General features: G+C 41.0%; 1 protein-coding gene across 13 annotated transcripts; it reads right to left on the bottom strand.

The window, feature by feature from the left end:
- Positions 1-269: 269 nt before the first annotated feature.
- Positions 270-20,871, bottom strand: myrf (myelin regulatory factor). 13 transcript variants are annotated; one of them, XM_085778978.1, is made up of 27 exons: positions 20,160-20,871; positions 12,295-12,385; positions 11,854-12,159; positions 11,237-11,298; positions 10,388-10,610; positions 10,148-10,248; positions 9,871-9,985; positions 8,903-9,098; positions 8,736-8,812; positions 8,201-8,311; positions 8,002-8,107; positions 6,850-7,050; positions 6,463-6,571; positions 6,139-6,248; positions 5,893-6,053; positions 5,696-5,768; positions 5,527-5,609; positions 5,372-5,440; positions 5,184-5,267; positions 4,920-4,987; positions 4,184-4,258; positions 3,877-4,104; positions 3,619-3,712; positions 3,321-3,383; positions 2,790-2,895; positions 2,551-2,625; positions 270-2,420 (listed from the first exon to the last, which is right to left on the bottom strand). In XM_085778978.1, the coding sequence occupies exons 1-27, from the start codon at positions 20,203-20,205 to the stop codon at positions 2,340-2,342; spliced, it is 3,114 nt and encodes a 1,037-aa protein (XP_085635104.1). In that variant the 5' UTR covers positions 20,206-20,871; the 3' UTR covers positions 270-2,339. The 13 variants fall into 13 exon arrangements, with proteins under 13 accessions (XP_085635104.1, XP_085635109.1, XP_085635105.1 ...); XM_085778983.1 differs by having other exon boundaries at positions 8,017-8,107; positions 10,169-10,248; positions 20,160-20,868; XM_085778979.1 differs by having other exon boundaries at positions 8,017-8,107; positions 20,160-20,866.
- Positions 20,872-21,358: the final 487 nt, after the last annotated feature.

Here is a 21,358-nt window from a genome sequence, read left to right as displayed (position 1 = left end):
TTAGTTCCCTCGGTTTAGTCTGTCAGGTTTCTAGTCTGCTCAGGCTGCACGTAAATCTCAAATGGTGGAGGGAGTATCCAGTAACTTGCAATTGAAATAGTGTATTCAATATGTTACTTAGTCAAAGTGTGTGCGTATAATAAGGAAATGTATTTTTAAAAAGTCAGTTTATTTTGGATTTTGAACATTGTTAATATATCCTTGGCTGCCATCTAATGGACAGATTGAGCAACTGACTGCTTTTCAACAAACAGGACCAGGACCCACAGTTCAATCACAAATTTATTTACTGCATTCATAGTATTACAGCATAATTTTGACAAAGGCTTTGCAAATGTACTGGTAAAATGTGCTAAAAAGTAAAAAGTTGCGATATTAAAGTATGCAATGAGTTGTAGTGTTATGGCATTTTCACAAAATAAACAGTGATGAAATAAGGAAAGGAATTTTGTGTGTTTTCATGCTTATCAATCATCTCTGGGCTCCAATAGCTACAAGTTAAAATATTATTGACAATAAAACAACCAAAAAACAAAACAAAACAAAACACACACACACACACAAAAACAACAACAACTATAAAAACAATTTCGATAAAACACATCAGATAAAAAGTAGCAGTGGTAGTAACAAAATGAAGCTATACAATTACATGTAATGCAGTTCTACCAGAGTATTTGAAACCAGTCTGGTGCACTGGATAGAGCAGTGAGCAGTTCATATATACAATGCAAAAAGTGCTACAGTGGTTTCATTATGCTAGCTGGTGCTTTATAAATAAGCTAAAAAATAGTACACTATACCCACTTTAAGTCGTAATAATCATACTAAAATATTACACAATGTCTTCATATTATGATAAATTCCATAAACTTTTGTCAGATGGCTGTTTCTCCTATATTTCTTATAATATTGATTTTACATTTGAGATGCACATGTTTTTTTGTTCTGAATAAGGCACATGTGTAATATGTATTTGATGTTGACAAAAATTACAAAAGTATGCTGGTGTAAGTAAGTGAGCAATGCTTTTAAAACAAGAAATAATGACAGGAAAGAAAACATTATACATTTCAGTTACATCAAAAGAGTTATCACTGCATCTTAATTGTTTAGGCACAGCAAAAGTATTCAAAAACATCCAGAGATATACATGAAAATGTCCAGTGTATTATGCCCAATTTTTGTCTCTGCAGTGTGCGTAACTAAGTTCAGTTACAAGGTATTTTGTTTACTGTGAGCTGAGCTGTATCATTTTAGAGAAATGATTGGGTGTGCACCTGAAATGATAAATGCCATTTATTGCCTTACCAGCATTTTGTCCAGTTAGCAAAATACAGTGTGAGCTATTCCAGTGTTTCTTGAAATATTGTCAGTGTTGGACTTGTTGCATGTCCACTATCAGGTGCCAAGAGCTGTCAGTGTTCCTACATGTTCATTTCCAGTGATTTGTTTAGTCATCCAGTGAATCTGCTGAAATGGACGCGTTCATTTAAGGAGTGCTCATGAGGATTTCCTTTTAGTTTCATGCATTTGCATAAACATAAGAAAAAAAACAATTGGATATTTCATCCAATTTTCACATGCACAGAATTTTCCTCTCTGTACAGTGTTGGGTCTGATGCTGCATGAGGAGACAGCAGACAGTCTGGCCGGCTGCAGCAGTCTCGGACACAAAGCTCCACTGTAGAGACCCAGGATTAGCCAGTGTTCACTACTGAGGTATATTTTCGATGTGAGTTGCAACCATTCACTGAGCCCTTCAGCAGAAATCAATGAGCTTTGCTCCAGTGTATAAAACTATTTGAAACTGTTGTGTTTTCAGTTGACACTGGCATCATTGTACATACAGACTTATAGTATTACAAAACTAAAAAAAAAAAATGTGTGCGGTCTCCTCTACCGTATCTTAGCCTGGACTTGATTTAGAAACATGAAGTCTACTAATAAAGTAATTATGGCTTATATTAAGTATGGAAGACATTGATCAGTAATAAAGTGAGCTATAAACTCACAGGCGTTACTTTAACAATAGCAGTTAACAGTGGCACAACACAGTCGTCAATTACAACAGTCTAAAACATTTTCAGTGATAGAAATAAAAAAAAAGAAACTTAAACAGTGTGAAACTCCAGTGATCACAGCAAAAAGAGATGTCTTAATGCGTGGAGGGGATTACAGTTGGGACAGTGGTATATAGTTTTTTCTGTATTAAATCTCTTTAAAAACAATATACAGGAATGAGACGAAACCGTTTCCCATCACAACAGCGTATAAATGGAGCCACAACATAGAAATGTGGCATATTTAAAGGCACTTGGGACACGTCGTCTTCCTCCTCACACACAGCTGCTCTGAATGAGAAAATGGTAGTCGGAGTATGATGAGGTTTCCCCTTCAGTGGTACAGCTCACTTCACTCTGTCAGTGAAACACATGTGGAGAAGGAAATCATTAAGTCTACTCAAACCAAACACTTCAATAAATGAATCCAAAGACTGCGAGAAACCATGTTTGTCCTCATTCTGTGTATTCTGACAAGTTTACTCACAGACTGGGAAACACGGAAGTGATAGGTGATGTCCTGGAAAGACAGCACAGGCACTGACCACAGGTGACGAGTCCCCTTTGAGAAAAGAAGAAAATGTAAAATGAGTTATTTAAACTACTATCAGGGGAATATGATTGGACAAATAATAATGCTAGTTTCACATAGTAGCATAAAATGACAAAATAAAGGAGTATGCTTTGATTATATTATGACTTATGATTTAATATATTATAATATACCTTTGTTGATGTACTCTGGCCCCCAAACAGCTCTGCCTCTGTGTGGTTGGGGCATAAACGTCCCTTGGTGGCTCCACATTGCTGCACCCACACATTGTTTGTGGATCTGCAGTGAATTGGTATTTAATTTAATTGGTAATCTCTTCAAAGTTAACCAGGAATGCATCATAGGGAAAATAGAGATAAGTGATGTTTGGAGTTTAAAGCAGTTAATGATTTCTAGTGGGTTTTCTTTGAAAGAACCACTTAAACCCAAATCAAAACCAGCAATTTAAACCTCAATTTATGATGAAAACATTATTCTTCATACAAAGTATGTTGAAATGTATCATTGGCTTTGAACAAGTTTTGCATGTGCAGAGCGATCAATATAAATTAATTAAGTGAAAGTGTAAAACAGTAGTTTAATACTGCTCTCTGTTAACGTCAAGTTACATAGTTCTTTCAGAGAATTTAATTTAAACAGGTAAAATTAAGTGTCAGCTTTGTGTGTGTGTAGGCGCACAGAAGGTGTGAGCGTTGTGTACTCACGTCATGTACAAAGTGATTTGTGAGAGGGAGGAATTTCTTTTTCCATGGAGCGATACTGTGTAGCTAAAGTCAACACAGACAAAAGTAGTATTAGTATGGAGTCAAACTCTGACACAAATGAACACCTGTGGGAGGTTTAATATGACTTCACCGCCATCATTTTGGAGGAATGGAGTTTGACCCACAGCCTAGGCAGACACACAAGTTACTCTGGCTGCTTGTGGTTACTTGGACAACTATATTTGGTTTTTCCTTGAAATTGTCATGAATTTCTTTGGGTCAGTAGGTCAATATTTACCTGCAGCTCTTGGGTGTTGCACAACTTTGTGCTGTGATCTCTTGGTTCGTCTCTACAATATGCAGACTAGTCAGAGAGGGAGCTGACCTTCCTCCTGCAAAAGTGAGAGAAGCTGCGTTATGAGCAATAACATTCCTCTGTACAGTATGTGGACAAGGTTTGTTTGCTGCTGTCAAACAAAGGGCTTTACTGTGTGTGCATACTGCATATTATGTGTGTGAAGAAAGTGCTATGTCTGGGATGTGTTTGTAGATTTACCCCTTGCATATAGGCTGCGTTGTCTACGTGGCACTGGCTGACCCCCGGGCAGGCGATTGGTTGCTCCCGCTCCATCCAGGTCTGTAGGGGCTGGCTTTTTGGACTTGGCAAAGTACAAGGGAGCTGAGGTGTGAGTCAGTCTGTTTCTGCTGTGGCCATCCTTGTCCATCATTCTGGACTTGCCCTTCTTCAGAATAGTGCCCAGTGTGGGAACCAGGCTGCCTAAATCTACAGAATGAGGACGATTAAGGTCCGCTGAGGACAAATTAATAATGTATGAAAACACGTCTCATATTGGCTGACTTACCTGTTGCGGATTCGTTGATACTCTGAGTCAAAAGTGTAGTTGATTGGTTGCTTACGGCTGTGGTTGAACAGCAAGCTACAGGATTTGGGAGACAATGAGAGAAAATGGTCAGATCTTTGTAGAATGTAAATTCACCCATTTATTTTGAATGAGCTTGTCAAAGGGGATGTTTGTAAGTTTCCAGTGCTGCTGAATGTGTAGCTGTAAATTCATTTCTACAACATGACGGAAATGTTTCCAGGGAACATTAAAAAGGGATGAACCTGGCTGGGGCTGGCCTGTTGTCTGACGCCCAGTTGTCACTTTTGAGGTTAAAAGCATTGCACAAGTGCATCACAGCAGATTCATCACTTTCTTCTTTTTATGTTATTGTTTTTGTTGTTTGAGTTTTTGCATGATTTTTCTTAAGTTGCAGTGTGATGAGCTCCTAGGGCCTGTGTACACTACTCTGCTATGTCAGTGCTACGTCTTCAGGGCAGACTGGAGGCCACAGTGAGTCACTATTCAGAGGTGAATGAAATTCTTACTTCAGTGGAAGAAAATATGTGATAAACAAAACATCCGTGTTGATTTCTCACACTGGAGACTTAGCAAGTAAAGGAATGAAGTTTGGCACTGGGGTTGCAACTTTTCTTCTAGACTGGCCAATAAACAGCAGATAATGCTATTGCCAGCTATGTAGCAACATCAAAACTAAATGTAACTTTCAGGCTACTTTGTTAAGACCTCCACTCACCAGGTGCAGGGGTGGTGGACGGTGGTGTAAGTGGACTCTTGTGTGAAGATCCAAGTGCAGTTCTGGACCTGCACAAGTCAGACAAAGCAGTTCAGCAGGTGGAGACTATGCTTTAGTTAACGCACATGGATGCTAATGAATTTGAAGGTATTCAGTTATTGAGTCATGACCTACAGTAGATCTACTTTCAACAAAAGAACCGCCCAACTAAACAATCAAAGATAAGGCTGAAAAAGTAGACAGAAAGACAGGTTGAAAGCGTACCAGGGGCAGACAGGTGGACAGAGAGTTACAGTGGCAGTGAAGATGGGCATCCAAGAGATGTAGAGAACACAGGAAGGAACAAAACTACAAAAAGCAGGCACAGATGGGATTATTCTAGGAGATATCGCAGAAGAGAAGTGGAAAAGTGATTAAAGCAACAAGTGCCTGATCTCATCAAAAGCACATACAGGTTTTTCTCTGCGACGTCTCCTCTGTGATGAAGAGTCAGCACGTATAGGATGGACATGGAAATGACACTGTAGGGAGAAACAAATAAAGATTATCGTATGATTACTCTCATTCCTCAGCACTATGCATTCAAACACATCATTATCTGTCTAACCTGAAGGCCATAACAACGACCAGTGCCAGGATGGTCCCCTGCATGAACCTCTGACTGATGCAGCCTTGATCTGCAGATGAGTTCTGCAATAAAAAAGAGTAAAAATAAAACGCTCTGTGTCCTGCTGTAAAGTGACACAGAGTGAAACACACAGAGCATCATCACAGACCTTGCTTCCAGGTCTGACCGTCTTCTTCTTGAGTGGGCCGCTACCTGTCCTGCTAAAATAGCTCCCTGATTGGCTACACACACACACACACAAAAAGAAACATGTAACTTATTGTCAACATATTTAAGATGGTTTCTGTCCACATGTAACGCTCACCTCGAAGCCTGAATCTGTTAGCGATTAGTCATTGCTCTCACCTGACAGTGCCTCCACTCACAGTGCTCTTCATGCTGTCGAGACGACGCAGCTTCGCCAGTTTGCGACTCCAGCGCTCCAGTTCGTCTATACGGGTCTCCAGGTTGTCTGTGAGCTTACACAGCTCCTTCACCGCCCCCACGTTCTCCATGAAGATGCGTTCCTTTGCAATCAGAGAGACAGCTGTTAGTGTCTGGTTTAGACGTAAAGTCTGTCGGTGTGTGTGTAGCTGGGTGTGTGTTCATTACCTTGTTGACGACTAACAGATTGGGAATAGTTTCTCCATTGGCGCACACCACATCGCCCCCCTCCTTTACTGCCTCGGGCAGGATTTGCTGGACCTCCTGAGCAATGACTCCTGCAGCAGGACATAACAAATGTTGATGGGAAAAAGAGCAGCAAAGCATGGCAGCATACAGGACATGCATGCATAACTATGCAGATAGAGCTTAAGACAGATAAAACATACAGTAAAGGCATTAAGGTGAAAACATGATATACAGGGTACAAGGAAATGAGATGATGGAGCTAAACATTTACATTTTAGCAAATGTTATTAATGAAGTTGTTACCAGTCTCTGCAGTGTTCTCTATGCCCACGGTGGCAGCAAACTCAGGCTTATACTGATAATGGACCAGCCTCATCTGAGAAATCCGTTTCAAATTGTCTGTGGTGTCCACCTACACACAGGCAGAATGACAATGACACCCATGCAGATGGCATGAAAACACAATGTTCGTGTTGCAGATGAAAATGCTTAGATCAAGTATAATGACAGGACAAAACTAAAAGTGAACTGCACAGTCAGGGAACTGTGCGGGGCATGGGCCTCTGTATGACATGATGCATGATGACAAGCACGAGGCACGCAACGACACACTGACGGCCTGGAAACACATGCATGCACACACAAACACACACCCATATAGCCTACATACACACTGAGTGTCATCCTGACCTCCTGGACATTTTCTTTGGCCCTGATGTCAGATGGGTGCACCAGGGAGCCCATGACCTTCAAGTTGCCATGGACGACAAGGGCCTCGTCCGGCCGGTCGGTGTTGATACCGACTCTCCCATGATGGTAGACTGAGTCTGGTAGTTGGCCGCGCTGCCACAGCACCTCATTGTCACTTTCAAACTGGCCTGGGTTGGATGCCTGTAGCAGAGAGACAGTGCACAGAGACACTGTGGTTCAGATATTTCAAAAAAATATGCTAAAAACATTCATATATGAAAATAATTGCATTATTTTTAAGGGAATAATTTGACATTTTGGTAAAATATGCTTATTTACATTCTTGTTGAGAGTGACATAAGATCAATAATTTTGTTGATAGTTTGACAGTATGCCTATTTGAAGTTGCTTTTTTCTGTTTCCACGTCTGTAGTTTGTGCCGACTGTAACGCTAACTCTAAGCTAACTAAGCTAACTGGCTGCATTGTACAGTCACATTTTGATCGCAGAGATACAGTATGATGAAAGAAAGCAAATAGGCATAGTTCACAAAATGTAGAACTGCTCTTTTCACACCAGTATAAGATGTAAAAAACTTTATACATTAGTCACTGCATAAATTTGCCATTTAAGCAGACCAATGGTAAATAAAAACGTGTGTGTAGCTTTCAAACAGTTCTTCAAATATTTATAGGGTACATGCAGTTAACTATACATGGTTATTTAGTGCTTTACACATCTGCAGCAAATGCAATACCATCGCTGTCCAGTGAAAAACATGTATCTCCAAATATGGTGAGTTTTAAAATGAAAACTGCAGATTTTACTTTATATATTCAAAACATTTTCCCAATTCTTGATCTAAATAAAGAATTTAAAACCTTGTGAATTATTTGTTTTCAAGGTAGGCTACATGGTGTCTACAGGACAGCAACAATATGCCCTGTGTGATAGTTTGAACTCTGACTAAACTGTGAATTTTGGGTTGTGCAAGTGTGCTGGGGATCGCAGCTAAGCAGATGAAACTAATGAAAAGAGAGAAGATGGAGAGGATGTTGAGATCTACAAAGTGATTTTAAAGTTGTGTGCAGTAGTCTAAGTGAAAGGTGTCACATTAACAAGGGATATGATTGTTGTAGGAGGCAGACAGACATGGCCAGACGTTACCCTGACGATGATCCTCTCAGACACTTGAGCAGCCACAGTGAAGCTCTGACTGTGGGACTGAGCGTGCAGCGCCACCACCAGCATGAAATACCTGCCATGACAAAAAAAGAATACGTCAGAAGAGGATGTGATGACTGGAGTGAATCACATGATGACGATGATGATGTGACGGTGTGAGTGTCACCTCTGGTCAGGGTTTGGTTTGCCCTTCTTCCTCATGTTATTGGCTGTGGTCTCACTGAAGTGAAGCCGCCCCACTGTGACCTTTGTGACCTGCTCTGGGGGCAAGGTGACGCTGCAACAAAATAATAGAAATGATGCAGAAATGTCTTTCTAAGGCTGTTTCTCACAATTTTTCAAGTGTGTATCAGGTGCACACAAGAACATGGAAACAGCTTTTTACTTGGTCATGCTGCATGCTGGTCATTCAGATTCAGACTCTTTACATTATTTCAGTGTAAATGTTGGGAGACAAAATCCATAATCTCATTAAGAGGGGAATATGAGGCTTTAACACTCATCAGCATTTCGGTATAGCCTCATATTAACTTCAAATGAATTCCTAAATTTATAAATTACTCAATAATATGCATTTTTTCCTCTGTTACCTAAAATGAAGTAAGGGTTTTAATGGCTCATATAAAAGACAGGGTGATTACTGCAAGTTTCAGTGTTCATACAGTATGAGCAAAATCTTTTTTTAAAGTGTTCAGACTCACAGCACTGGCTTGAAGGGTCTCTTGCTGCGGTCAGATTGTGACTGCTCCACACTGATGGACTGGTTCATGGCCTCCACCTACGGAGGACATATATAGTATACTAAATACACAGTAGAGTTCATGATTATCTGTCACATTGATGGCATGTTCATCTTGTCTTCACTCACCTTTACCCCATTGAGTTTGAGATAGAAGCAGTCAATGGGCTGCAGGCCGTCACTTGTCTTGATGTACTTGGGGTCTCCCAGCATGCCTACGTATACTGTGACCTGGAAATGATTTTTCTTCTGGCAAACAAAGGCATCATCAGCCAAGGAGAAGTTGAAGCCCTTGTCAGCATCAACACGGTAGGTTGGCATTGGACTAAAGACGGAGAAAGAGATGGTGGCATGAGTAATGTGGATAGGAAACATAGGTGAACTCGCATTTGCTGTAAGTCAAATGTTTCACTAGGGGGAGACTCTCTGCTCTTTTACAGAGGCTACTTAGGGTCCAAGCACCTACAGAGATAAACATATGGACCGTATGTATTTTGTGCTGGATGCTGAAGACATCGACATTTTGGTTCATAATGAACATTGTAAAACCTTCAATTCTATTATTCTTTGGAAATGCCAATTTTTAATCAGTAACATTATAGTCAAATAAACTTTGCATCATTGTTTGGGACCGCTGAAAAACCTGCACACCCCAGAGGGACCCTTGGATCTCTGTTTTGGTGGATCTTCTGAAAGACTTAGATCTATCTTTTAGGTGTGGTGTGCTCCAAGTTGTGATGGGCAGTCAGGTGGTTGTGATAACAAATCTGCAAGGTTTTGTGAGTTCATTGTAACCTTCCTCGCTATCTATACTTCTTTTCATTTTGGCATTGCAATAGCACAAGTTGGTGCACACTAATTTATCCCTTTACCCCCTCTTCACGAAACCCTGTGCTCGTTCACTCCCCCGCACAGCTCACTTCTAAGGAATTCGTAGAACTCTGCAACCCTGCTATCCCTCAGCCGCTCCCCCCGTACACTTTGCTGAATTATCCATTGAACCAATTATAACTGCTTTCATTTTGACTCTCTAGCTCTTTTTGTCCCCAAATAAAGACCTCAAGAATTACAGGTATGTCAAAACAAATGCCACCCACAGCTCTTTGCAGTTTGCGTCATAAAGTGGTGTCCACTTGTTCTGCTGGTGAGGCTGCCACTTAATGCACTGATAGTTTGGGTCCAAGTACGAGTTGTCTGCATCCTGCATTAAACCTGCGACAAACAGTTTGAAATAGCAGCGATTAAAAGGAGACCAACAAATTTTAAGAAATGTGCACAACTGTCTTTTTCTGTTTGAGAGTTGAAGGGTAGAGGGTAAGAGCAGGTGAGGATGAGGTAGAGGAGATGAGGAAGAGAAGAAAGATGCCTGCCTACCTGGTTCTTGTTTGATGATACCTGTGAGGATTTGGGAATTGAGGGTGCTGTTGGGAGAGTCAGAGTGCTTCCTCTTCTTGGCCTGGTGAACAGGGATGCCGCTGTGGGAGGAAATGGAAACATGGTCAAAACTTCCAAAAACATCCAATCATTTTGTTCCATCAAAACTTCCCAAAAAAAACCCATCCCGCTCCCTCCCTTTCTTCTTCTATCTCCCTCCTGTATAACTTCATGACTCACTCTTGGCCCTGGGGGTGCTGCAGCAGCTGATGAAGCATCTGCGTCTGCTGCATGTCTCCACTTCCGCTCGTGGCCGGGCCGATAGAATACTGTGATATCATGGGCTCGGGCTTCAGGTACATGTCCCGATGCATGCTGGGATAGTGGCCGTGTGGTGGGAGGGGTGGCGTCGGAGTCATGTGACACATGTTCTCTGGTGTCATGGTCCTGATCATGTGAGGATCTAAAGGACACAACAAGGACCGTGGTTACACAATTGTGTTGGCACATAGAAAAGCAACTCAGTGTTTCACATTTTATTTAACTCATTTATTCAGCTCTCTTCTGATTTCATCTAAAGGTACTTTCCACTGTTTTAGCCTGGGAGTGATGCCGATCAGATAACACTCTTCCACACCTTTTTCCTAATGGGTAAGACCAACACAGGTGTGCGAGCAGCAAGAGGCACAAAATGGCTACAACTGCTGTTGTCGTTCAACTGCTTCATTCTTTGACAAAGCATTCAAAATGGGACCAAAGACTAAAGACTAAAGATTTGGTTGAAATTAAATGATAAAATCTATTATCTTGACGGTGCATGTTAACTGTCGATCAACAAATGGCGGGCACAAGCCGTCTTTAGTGACTTCATACATTGATTTGTTTGCATATGAGCTCGATTTTCTCCCCACCTGCTCCAAAACAATAAAGTGATGAGTAACAGATATTGACTAAAGCAGGGAGGTTGCTGTGACCCACATACACCTTGAATACTTACAGTAACTCCCTCTGACTCAGTGTCAGAGTGCAATCGACGGATTAAGGTGCACATTTTTTCACAATGGGGAGGAAAAAGTGTCTGTTACTCACCATTCACTTGCTGTGGAGAGTATGGCTCTGAGCTGGAGTCTGGGGGGGATTCAGGTAGTGTCCTAAAGACAACACAAAGCAGTACATGTTACATCCACAAAAACAATAATACTATTTCAATATTTCACTATTTCAAAGCCAAAGATATTAGTCGATTACTGTAATACCATGCTTCAAGTTGAAAAGCCTGTCCTGTAATATTCTTAATCTCTACGCCACCATCATATTTCAGGAAGAAACTCTCCTTTGGGATCAGAGTCAGTGGAGACGTTCTTTACACAAGCTTGTGTGCGTCAGGATTTTTTTCACAAGATGTAATTCGACTCTCTCTCTCTGTCTGTTATCAGTCTCCCTCCCCCTCTTGACCAGCTAATGTTTTGTTTGTACAAATGAAGCTTAATCAAGTATTGATTGCATAATGGGCCTGTAGTAGGGTGTGTGTCTGGTTTCGTTGTGTGCTTACAAAAAAAACACATTGCATTATTTGCTGTAACTTCTGACTGATTTCGTGTTAAATGCGTGAGCTGAGAGCAGTATCTCAAACATTCCTAAGAATCAACTCCTGTGATAGTTTCTCCTTCTTGTGCCCCCGTCCACCTCTGTGGTACTGAGCTCACCCTGGAGCGTAATGGCCCCTGTGCTCTGGCTTGATGTGAGCCTGCTGCTGCTGATGCTGCTGATGCTGCTGCTGCTGCTGCTGCTGCTGCTGCTGCTGCTGCCCCAGGCAGGGGTAGTTGTGTCGGAGGCCCAGGGACGGACCTGGGGGGTAGGCGTTCTGACAGTTAGGGGGCCCAGGCGGAGGGGCTCCTTGGCGTAAGGGAATAGGGGGGCTCACACCACACACCAACCCCCCAGAGGAGGACACTCCTGCCTGGGGAGATGAGTAATTTGGTCCTGGGGTGCTGTGGACCTCTGAGAAACAGCTGGGAGAAAGAAGAGGAAGAAAAAAGAGGGATTAGTCTTATCAGAAAAAACAAATTCCTTTGTAACGACATGATCTGATTCAGTTGGTGCATGTTGTTTTGACGTTGCTGGGTTGGTGTGGAGTCCCCACTGACATGTCAGTACTATCGTCCTCCTTGCTGATGTACTCTTCCAGGATACTGGTGTCGATGTTGGCTGGCTCCAGAGAACTGGTAATATCATGACCTGTGGTGAAGGGAGGGTCAGGAACACAGAGGGGGAGATGGAGAGCATCTGGGAATTAGAAACGTGAATCTTTCAGCAACTCCACACACACAACAGCTCTACAGTTTCAACACAACCCTGTGGTGTTACAATCCCCCATAGGAATACACTAATAATATACAGTATTAAAACACAGTTTGTCTAATATTCATAGACATTCACATAATCAAGCTCAGCTCTGACTCGCTCTCACAGGCTTTAAAGATTGAGGTTTCCGGTGTGACCAATGGGTTTTTTATGTTAGTACAGATCACATACTGATGATTCAGTGCTGGTTACACACATGGACTGGAATTACTTCAGTTGATAGTTATACTATGTTGTAGATCAACTGTCCCCCCCCCAAAAAAACTGTTATATTTTTCCTAAAAGATGCCAGAATTATGGTAATTTTATAATTTCCTAATCCTCCCCTTACTTCACCTCAGGGTCATTTTCACCCTTTGATAAACCAAAGCCTCATAAATCCTAAACACATGACCCCACTTAATCTTTAAAACACCAACATGTGGAGCAACCACTTGCTTCTGTATATATTCAGAAAAGAGTAACTCACTTATTTTAAACTAGTGTTTTCTTCTGTTGTCCACAGTACATTCAACACAAATTAAAACTTTAGTCACTGTTGAGTGTGGGAGAAGAGAGAGGGGAGCAGGACGGAGGGTGTGAAGCAGAGGGTAAGGACCTGATATAAAGTGGGTGGGCAGGCAAATCCTAGTCTCTGCCCGACCCCCCCCCCCCCCCCACACACACACACACCCCACCCCACACACACACACACACACATACACACACACACCCCTTTTCTGATAGATTAAGCAGCTACTCAGTTGGGAATGTGAGGAATTTTTGTGTTAGCATTAGATGAAATCTTTTTTCCTCTTTTTGTCTTCTACTAATGCTTCACTTATTAGAAACCCCAAAGAAATGTCATATATTCACGTCCCAGTCCCTCTTCTGACCCTCTCCACACATTACTACCATTGACCGCAAATGATTCAATGGACTATATCATCTTGTGAATAATGCGCTTTGTCCCACCCAAGCCAAAAGTTGACAGTGTACAGCAACACACGTCAGCCACAACCATCAATCAATAAACCCACATTGGTCCCTGTCCAATCAGATTTAGAATGGCCACAGATTGTTATGTCTAATAAAACCTTTCATTTCCATGTCCTTTTGAGAAAACTAGCACATTCACACTGTCTGACTTTCTTCGCTCAACAGAAACAGATGGTAAATGTCTTTTAATACGTGCCAATGCAAGGAGAGAAAAGCAGGATGGTTCCCCTTAAATAAGATCCAGATGTGCTCCCCACCCAAAAAGGCAGTAAATTTAAGCTGGCAGGCCTGATAACGAAAAATAAAGAGATGGAAGGGGAGGGCAGGGAGGACGGAGGCTGCGGAGCGCAAAGGCAAGAAAGACAAGACTGCAAGTTTGATGTCCAAGGATGGAATAGTAGAAGAACCTGTAACAAAGACGTCAGAGACATGACTATGTGAATCGAGGCTGTGGTGAAGACCGCCTTTGTGTCCAAGAGTCCCAGAGTGAGAACAGCCGAGTTCAAGAGTCAAGAGTGGCAGAAGTTCAAGACCTAGATACAAAACCAAGTCCCCTATCAAGGCTCATTTGTGTCCATTTTTAAAGTAGTCAGCTACATGTTCACCGAAGATTACCCATTTGATAAAAATATGTAAACTGATCTTGGCATAATTTTTTTTTTTTAAAGGTAAAGAAAGACATTACCATACTTGGGAACAAACTCTGGTTAACCTGATGTGTGCTGCTAATAGGCTGCGCTCTTCGAATAAAAGTTATGATTTCTGTTTTAATTTAATACACATTGGACCACTGGACACAAACCTTCTTAAACTTTAATAGCTGCCACTCATCTGTCCACCTGCACCACGTGTTTATTAAACTAAATTTAAAGCTGCATTACCAAACTCTATCTAACACAACTAGCTACTTATGAAAAGAAGCTCTGTTACTAAAGTAGATCACTGAGGTAAGTATGAACTCTAACACAAACTTAACAGCGACACAGTTGATTGGGCAGATACAGTTAATGAGAAACTACATTGTGGAAATCGATTTTTTTTTTTTTTTTTGTAAAACAGAATCAGAGAACAAAACCACAAAAAGTTTAAATGGACATGGTCAAGACCTGACTGCAAGTCTGAGTCAAAAGAGCAACGAGACCCCAGACTGGACTTTACAGCTGATCATGAGCATCTTTGATGAGAGGAGACTTTGTTTTTAGACATTTTCACCACCACTGTAATAATCTATGAACAATAGCGCTGCCATAATGGCTGATGGAAAGTTATAATTAGAGGAGTGATTAAATGCAAATAAGAAGAGAACGATAAGTAACTGTAACCATTAAATCACTGAATCAGTTAAGTTTAACTTGCTGTGAACTGGATGTGTAAATTTCCCTGTCCTCTGTGTGTTTTCTCTGTCCAGCTGTGTTCAACAAGAAACAGTGAAATGATTGTCAGTCCAACTTCGATACAGACTGGCCTTTTGAGAGATTAGGGCTGAGAGGGGAGCGTGTGCGTGTATATGTGTGTAAGCATTTGCGTGCATGCGTGTGTATGCGTGTGTGCTTGTTTGTGTGTGTTATTCCACCATTTCAATGCCCGAGTTGTCAGCGCAGTAATAATCTAAAATGAACACAAACAGAGGGCTGAGTGTGTGAGTGCCCATTAAACATGGCTTGACTTATATCATTCAGTTAAATGCACAGCTTTTCCTCTCTTTTTTTTTGCATTTTTTCAAAATAATAGTCTATAATGTATTTGTCTTTGAGTTTCCATAAAATATTATCAAAGCCACTGAAAGGCAAGAGAACGACTTTGAATTAACATAAATATGAAGATTAAAAAATTAGCTTTTAGGACGTAATGTCGACTTTTTCACAATTTTTTTTTGCCTCCAAACAAAATCTACAGCACTCATATGTGTGTTAATGATTAAACACTTGTAGAGTTTCTTACAAAGGAGGAACAAAGTCCATCTGATTATCAAACAGTTAGGGCAGAATGAACTTGGCTGCAGTCCCGCAATACATATACACACTACTGTAGACAGTCACCACTGCCTCTAGGACACTTAACATCAAATTACAGGCTGTACAAATTATTTTAAAACAAAAAGCTTTGCAACACAAATCTAAAAAGCATCATTCAACATATCATATAACGATAGTTGCCTATGAACAAGTGAAGTGCCACCAGTCTATGTCCTGCAATTTTAAACTCTCTATGTCCCTGTATTTTGGACTAGATACTGACAAAGTAAAACTTAAAAATATCTCAATAATGTCAATACAACCACTATTCAAAGGCAAACAATGTCACAGCTGGTCTAGACAGTTTAGAAACACAAGCATTGTGTCTACAGTGATCATCCTTAACACAGACAAACAAGTACACACAGATTGTAAAAAGAAACGTGTCAAGTCTACGGAGGAGAGTGTAAGATTGGTCTGACATAGCCTGAGAGTTATAGACCTCCATTTGTTTACAAGACAGAGTTACTGATACAAGAGTGAAGAGCATTGCTAAGACACCATGGACTAATAAATCACATCTAAAGAGAAGCAGAGCGGACAGAGCGGCAGAGTACCTGCGCGTAGCCAAAGCATGTTGATGTCCTTGAGATGAAAGCACCTGAAACAGAAGATGAGAAGAACAATTCCTCTCTATTTTTCACATGTTTCCCTACTCGGGCTGAAAGACTTTCTTTTGCAGACCTTAGAGTCGCAGATCAGGGTAACAAGTGTGCGTGTGTGTGTGTGTATGTCTGCGCGTGCATGCCTATGTGCAAAAAGCATATTGTGTATGTGTGTGAGCGTGTGTGAGAAAGGCTCGTGGAGTGTTATAATGAGGATTATTCCCCGAGTCATGAGAAAGGGCTGTACCAGGCCACCACACACAGCCCTTGTCGCACACAAGCACTGGCCGCACCGGTGGACCTGGCTCAGGAGATTACAGGAGTGACAAGGCTGGGACCGGGACACAGAGCGAGGCTGGAAAAAACTGCAACACTGAAAATGTGAGGTTGAATTTGAGGGCCTGTGCTAGACACTGGTAGAGCGTGTTGGACGAGAGACAAAGCAAGAAGAAGAAGGACACTGGAGAAGCAAAGGAGCTCACAGAACGATCAGCCATCCAGGATGCCAGCTACACCCTTTATCTGTACATCGCGGTTTTTTTCTTTTCATAAAAGCCACTTAAGTTTCTGTACACATGTGAACACAAAAGGCGATCAATCGTACAGAGTCTGTTTCAACTATAAACAACATTCACTGGCTGAAGATCTCAGTTGGCAGTCAGAGCTAATGGGAGTGATGTACGACCATGAACAACTCAAACCCACCCCTAAGCACTGTGAGCCTGGCTGCTCAAAAACAATACATTCTTCTGACTGCAATTCATGAACCATTTGATTTGTTGACTCCGTAAATCAGGGAAGCTGTGCATGATTCACAACCGCAGGGGAGCACAATGTGTCTTAATAGGAACTTTGATTTAGTAATGCAGGTGAGGAGTTGTTTAGCTTTCAAAGGCAAATATTGAGTAAGAACATGATTTATCCAGCTTCAAACTCAGAGGTGAACATGCTCCAAGTTTTATTTCTGGGCAGTTTGACAGTATCTTCCACCTACACATGTTCATTTCAAATTGAAGGGTTTTCAGCCTCACTGACAGCTTGTAGTCTGTTCCACAATATATCTCATCAACTGTTTAATGGGCTGAAATGAAAATTTTCACCAACATTCGTGGTTCACAGAGGATGAATCCTGTTGACTTTGATGATCCAGTGACTTTTCCTTTAGTGCCACCATGAGGTCTTTTTTTTTTTTTTTACCCCCAGAAATTCCTCAGTGTCTACCGACAGGATTGGCACACATTTTTGTCTAACTACTCAGACAGTGAATTCTACACACTTTGTTGATCCTCTGACATTTCCTCAGCCATCACTGTGAGGGTTTCTGGTACAACCACTATTTTCAGTTTAATTTACTAATTTTAATCTGAATTTTCTAAAAAGATGCTAAATTAAGATGGTAGACATGGTATACACTACACTCCTGCTAAACATCAGCTTTATAGCAGGGTCCTTGTTAGTGGGTCAGTCTGTTAGCTTGCTACTCTGTTCGTTACTTTGCGTGCAAGTAATATATTTTTTGTATCAAAATTTTAAGTGTGACTGGAATCTCTCAGTTGTGGAGATGTTTTCTTATGTGACTGTATCTTCTTAGTCACTGGACAAGAAACTTTTGAGGCCTCATTTGAACTTTACAACACGCTTATGGACATTACGTATACATATCAACATTAGTTATAGCTTATGAACAAACAATTTACTGAGAGGATAATCAGCAGCAGATCAATTGACAATAAAAATAACTAGTTGCTAGATTTTGATGAGACTGCAAGGTTTCGAAGTACGACTGCTCAGAGCTATACGCCACCTGGTCTATTTTCAAATTATTGCAAGGTGTAAGACAAGCAGAGTTAAAGTTAGATAAGGATGGGCCATGATTTTGAATAAAACAATATAAGTGCGGTAAACGTGATTGTCCTTTGTGTGTGCATGCACGGCTCCGTGAGTGTGGGACAACTGTTTGTTGTCCAAGTGAGTCAGAGAGGAGAAGGTCAAGTTTTGAGGGGGTTGGTGGTTTAGCTGCATTTCTCTCAACAGGCCAGCGAGCCTGCACTATCTCACCTCCTCACCCCGTCTGCTCACTGTCACTCTAATGGAGTCAGAGAGAGCGAGAGCCTGGAGAAGACCAAATACCCGAGGAGAAACACCAGTCTCACCTCATTGTGTTTTAACAGCCACCAGGGCTATGCCAGGAATGTACACTGTGCATTAGTGTGAATGTATACATATTTCACTAATCCTATTAAAACACAGTTTACCACTGCCAAAATCCATCCATATCCATTATAGTGCTATCTCTCTCTCTCTCTCTCTCTCTCTCTAGGTGTGTGTGTGTGTGTGTGTGTGTGTGTGTGTGTGTGTGTGTGTGTGTGTGTGTGTGTGTGTGTGTGAATGATTCTGCATGTGTGTTTCTTTCAGGTAAAGGACAAGACAAACAGGGACACTTTTACTGTCTGATATGTGAAATTGAAGACGTAATGATTTAAAAAAAAAACACTTTTTGCCACTTATTTAAATTCATGGTTGATCACCTCGTGGCCCGAATCTGTGATCTGAGAGTTTGATTACATTAAGTTTACTTAGGAGGAGGGGGGAAAAAGTTAAATGGGAAAATAAGCATCTAAGGCGGCACCTACTGTATAACTCTTGTGGACAAGTTGACATTTTTGTCCAAGCCAGAGTGGCTGAAATAACGCCAGAGTAAGAACATCTCTCCAACTCCCAAAGCAAGAATGTAAACACACTAAATTCCTGCCAGAATGGCAAGGAACCTCTGACAGGCATGGATGGCTGTGTATACTTTAGTCAACACTCTGTGTATACGATAATAAAGTGTTAAGTCTCTCCGCAGATAACTTATTATACATAAACCACAGTATGTGTTTTCATGTGCACTTGACTTCTCCTGTAACACTTGACATTAAGTTCTTTAATTAGTAAGATGTGAAAACGGTGGCAAGCGGTAAATCACAGGACACAGTAAGAACTATTTTAACAAATGTGACAAAATGTGATTGTATTATATGGCTGTATTCATTTCAGGAATAATAATGCATAGTAAATTGTGTGTATATTGTCAGATTAAGACTCCTTAACCGAAGACCAGACCATCAAGTCTCAGATGTACTGAAAATGATTGCACATTATAATAAGATACACATGGAAAAATAACTCTTCTTGCAAATAAGAAATACACCAAAATCCTAATCTTATCTAAAGCCACTATTAAAAAAAAAAAAAAAAATACTATCACATTTCTGCTATTTTGTTTCTATTCCTGGTTGTTTGCCTTATGATGATCAACACAACATCACTCACAGCGCTCATGTCTGTCTTTAACACACACACACACACACACACACACACACACACACACACACACACACACACACACACACACACACACACACACACACACACACACACACACACACACACACACACATTGTGCCACAGTTCCCCTTGCAAAACACACCATTTATCTTGACTTAAATTCCTACACTCTTCCAACCCTCAGACCCACCCTCCTCCACCTCGTTTTTTTTTTTTTTTTTTTAGGATTCCCCGTTAACTTGATCTGTTACCCATCACCAGCACTTTTGCTCCCTGCACCCGGTAACCCTTCTGCCTTCTTGCATTTTTTTTTTTTTTAAAGTGGAGAACAGAGCGCACATCAATTTTTGGGCAACTTTCACATAAAAGATCACTTGAAATGTTGTTTGTTCATGGTGATGTAAACCACCTGTCATGTGTGGGCTACATGCAGCAGTTGTAAACCAAGACAATGAGGCTTTGCAACAGGTAAAATACTTATTATATATTCCATGTTTTCCTCATTAAAAACAATCAAAGGTTGTAAAACAAAAGACATGCGTGATTCTGCGTATATATGAATAGGTAAGATAAATATAAGGGTTAATTATACAAAAATCTGCGTAAACTTTTCTGAGCGATGAGATATGACCTGTATCAATACACACAAGCACACAGGAACACAAACACATCTACACACACATCCACACGTATCGGCCTATAATTATCAGGAATTCTTACCTTCAAAAAATCTCTGTAACGCTTCTGTTTCATCTACCACGTCCATCCTAGCGGGTTCCACATAAAAAATCCATGAAAGTCTCCCCTTGTCCGAACGAAATCAATTCGGATCGGGGAAACTTTCACATATACATCACGGAATCCAGATTATAATCGTCGTGACTTTTCTTTAGTTTACATAAATCCACCGCTGGCCAAGAACTAGTCCTTTCTCCTGCTCAGCAACTTGGCGCTGGATTCCCTTATGGCCAGGCGCCTCCAGTGACGCTGTGATTCACGCTTTAACTTGAAAACTAAAGTCAGAGGTGTTTTTCTTTTTTCTTTTTAATTAAGGTAACAAAACAAAACAAACAAACAAAAAAACTAACAAAAGTCCACAGAAGAACCCCTTTAACACATTTCTCTTCAGGCGCACATAAACTCCTGCACCCACAAGCTTCATAATAAACTTTGGTTCCCTCTCTCATAAAGAGCCATCAGCCTGTGAGGCAGATGGTTAAAAAAAAAAAAAAACATCGATGGGAAGATATCAAGTAAAAAAAAACAAAAAAACAAACAGTGTTAAAGTTGTTTAAAGTTGGCTCCCGATGCTGTGAAGTCGCTCCTTCCTCCTTTGCCTCTCCCTCTCAGACAGGATGTGAGGCTGAGAGTCGGAGGAGAGGAGCTGAGGCAGGTGAGGGATGTGCGCCGGACTGCTGCGAACATCCCCGCACACTACACGGTGCAAGTTTCTGTAGGGACGCAAAGTCTGTGGCACCCCATTGGTTTACAGTGACCTCATGTAGCCAGATAGTATGTGCATTTCTCCGCATGTTGAGACAACCAACTTTTTTTTAAACATTCAGTTAAAATTCTAAGTGGCTTCCAGTTTAGTTTTTATCCACGATAGTTAATACGTTTTTGGTTTTTCATTGTTGTCTGCTAAATCAAACAGCATGTGAAAAGAGTCTCAAGAGTTGTCTGACATATTCAAAGGTTCAATCAAGAAAATAAGTGGCAGATATTTGATAAAACAACAGCCTTTAGTCACAGTTATCCCACTACAGGCCTAAAGTTTGGTGAAAACATTTTATCAGGATTGATAAGGATTAGTTTATCATGATATGAAACAAAGCAGCTTTTTTGAAATATATAAACTTTGTCTTTCGTCTCTGGGAGGAGGGATCCCCTTCCACCTTCTTTTGTTCTATAAGGTTTCT

This window comes from Trachurus japonicus, chromosome 6 (genome assembly GCF_045865225.1).
Source record: "Trachurus japonicus isolate A0001 chromosome 6, Traja_1.0".
NCBI lineage: Eukaryota > Metazoa > Chordata > Actinopteri > Carangiformes > Carangidae > Trachurus > Trachurus japonicus.
Note: the sequence above shows the minus strand (reverse complement) of the source record. Positions and strands in the feature narration are given on the sequence as shown.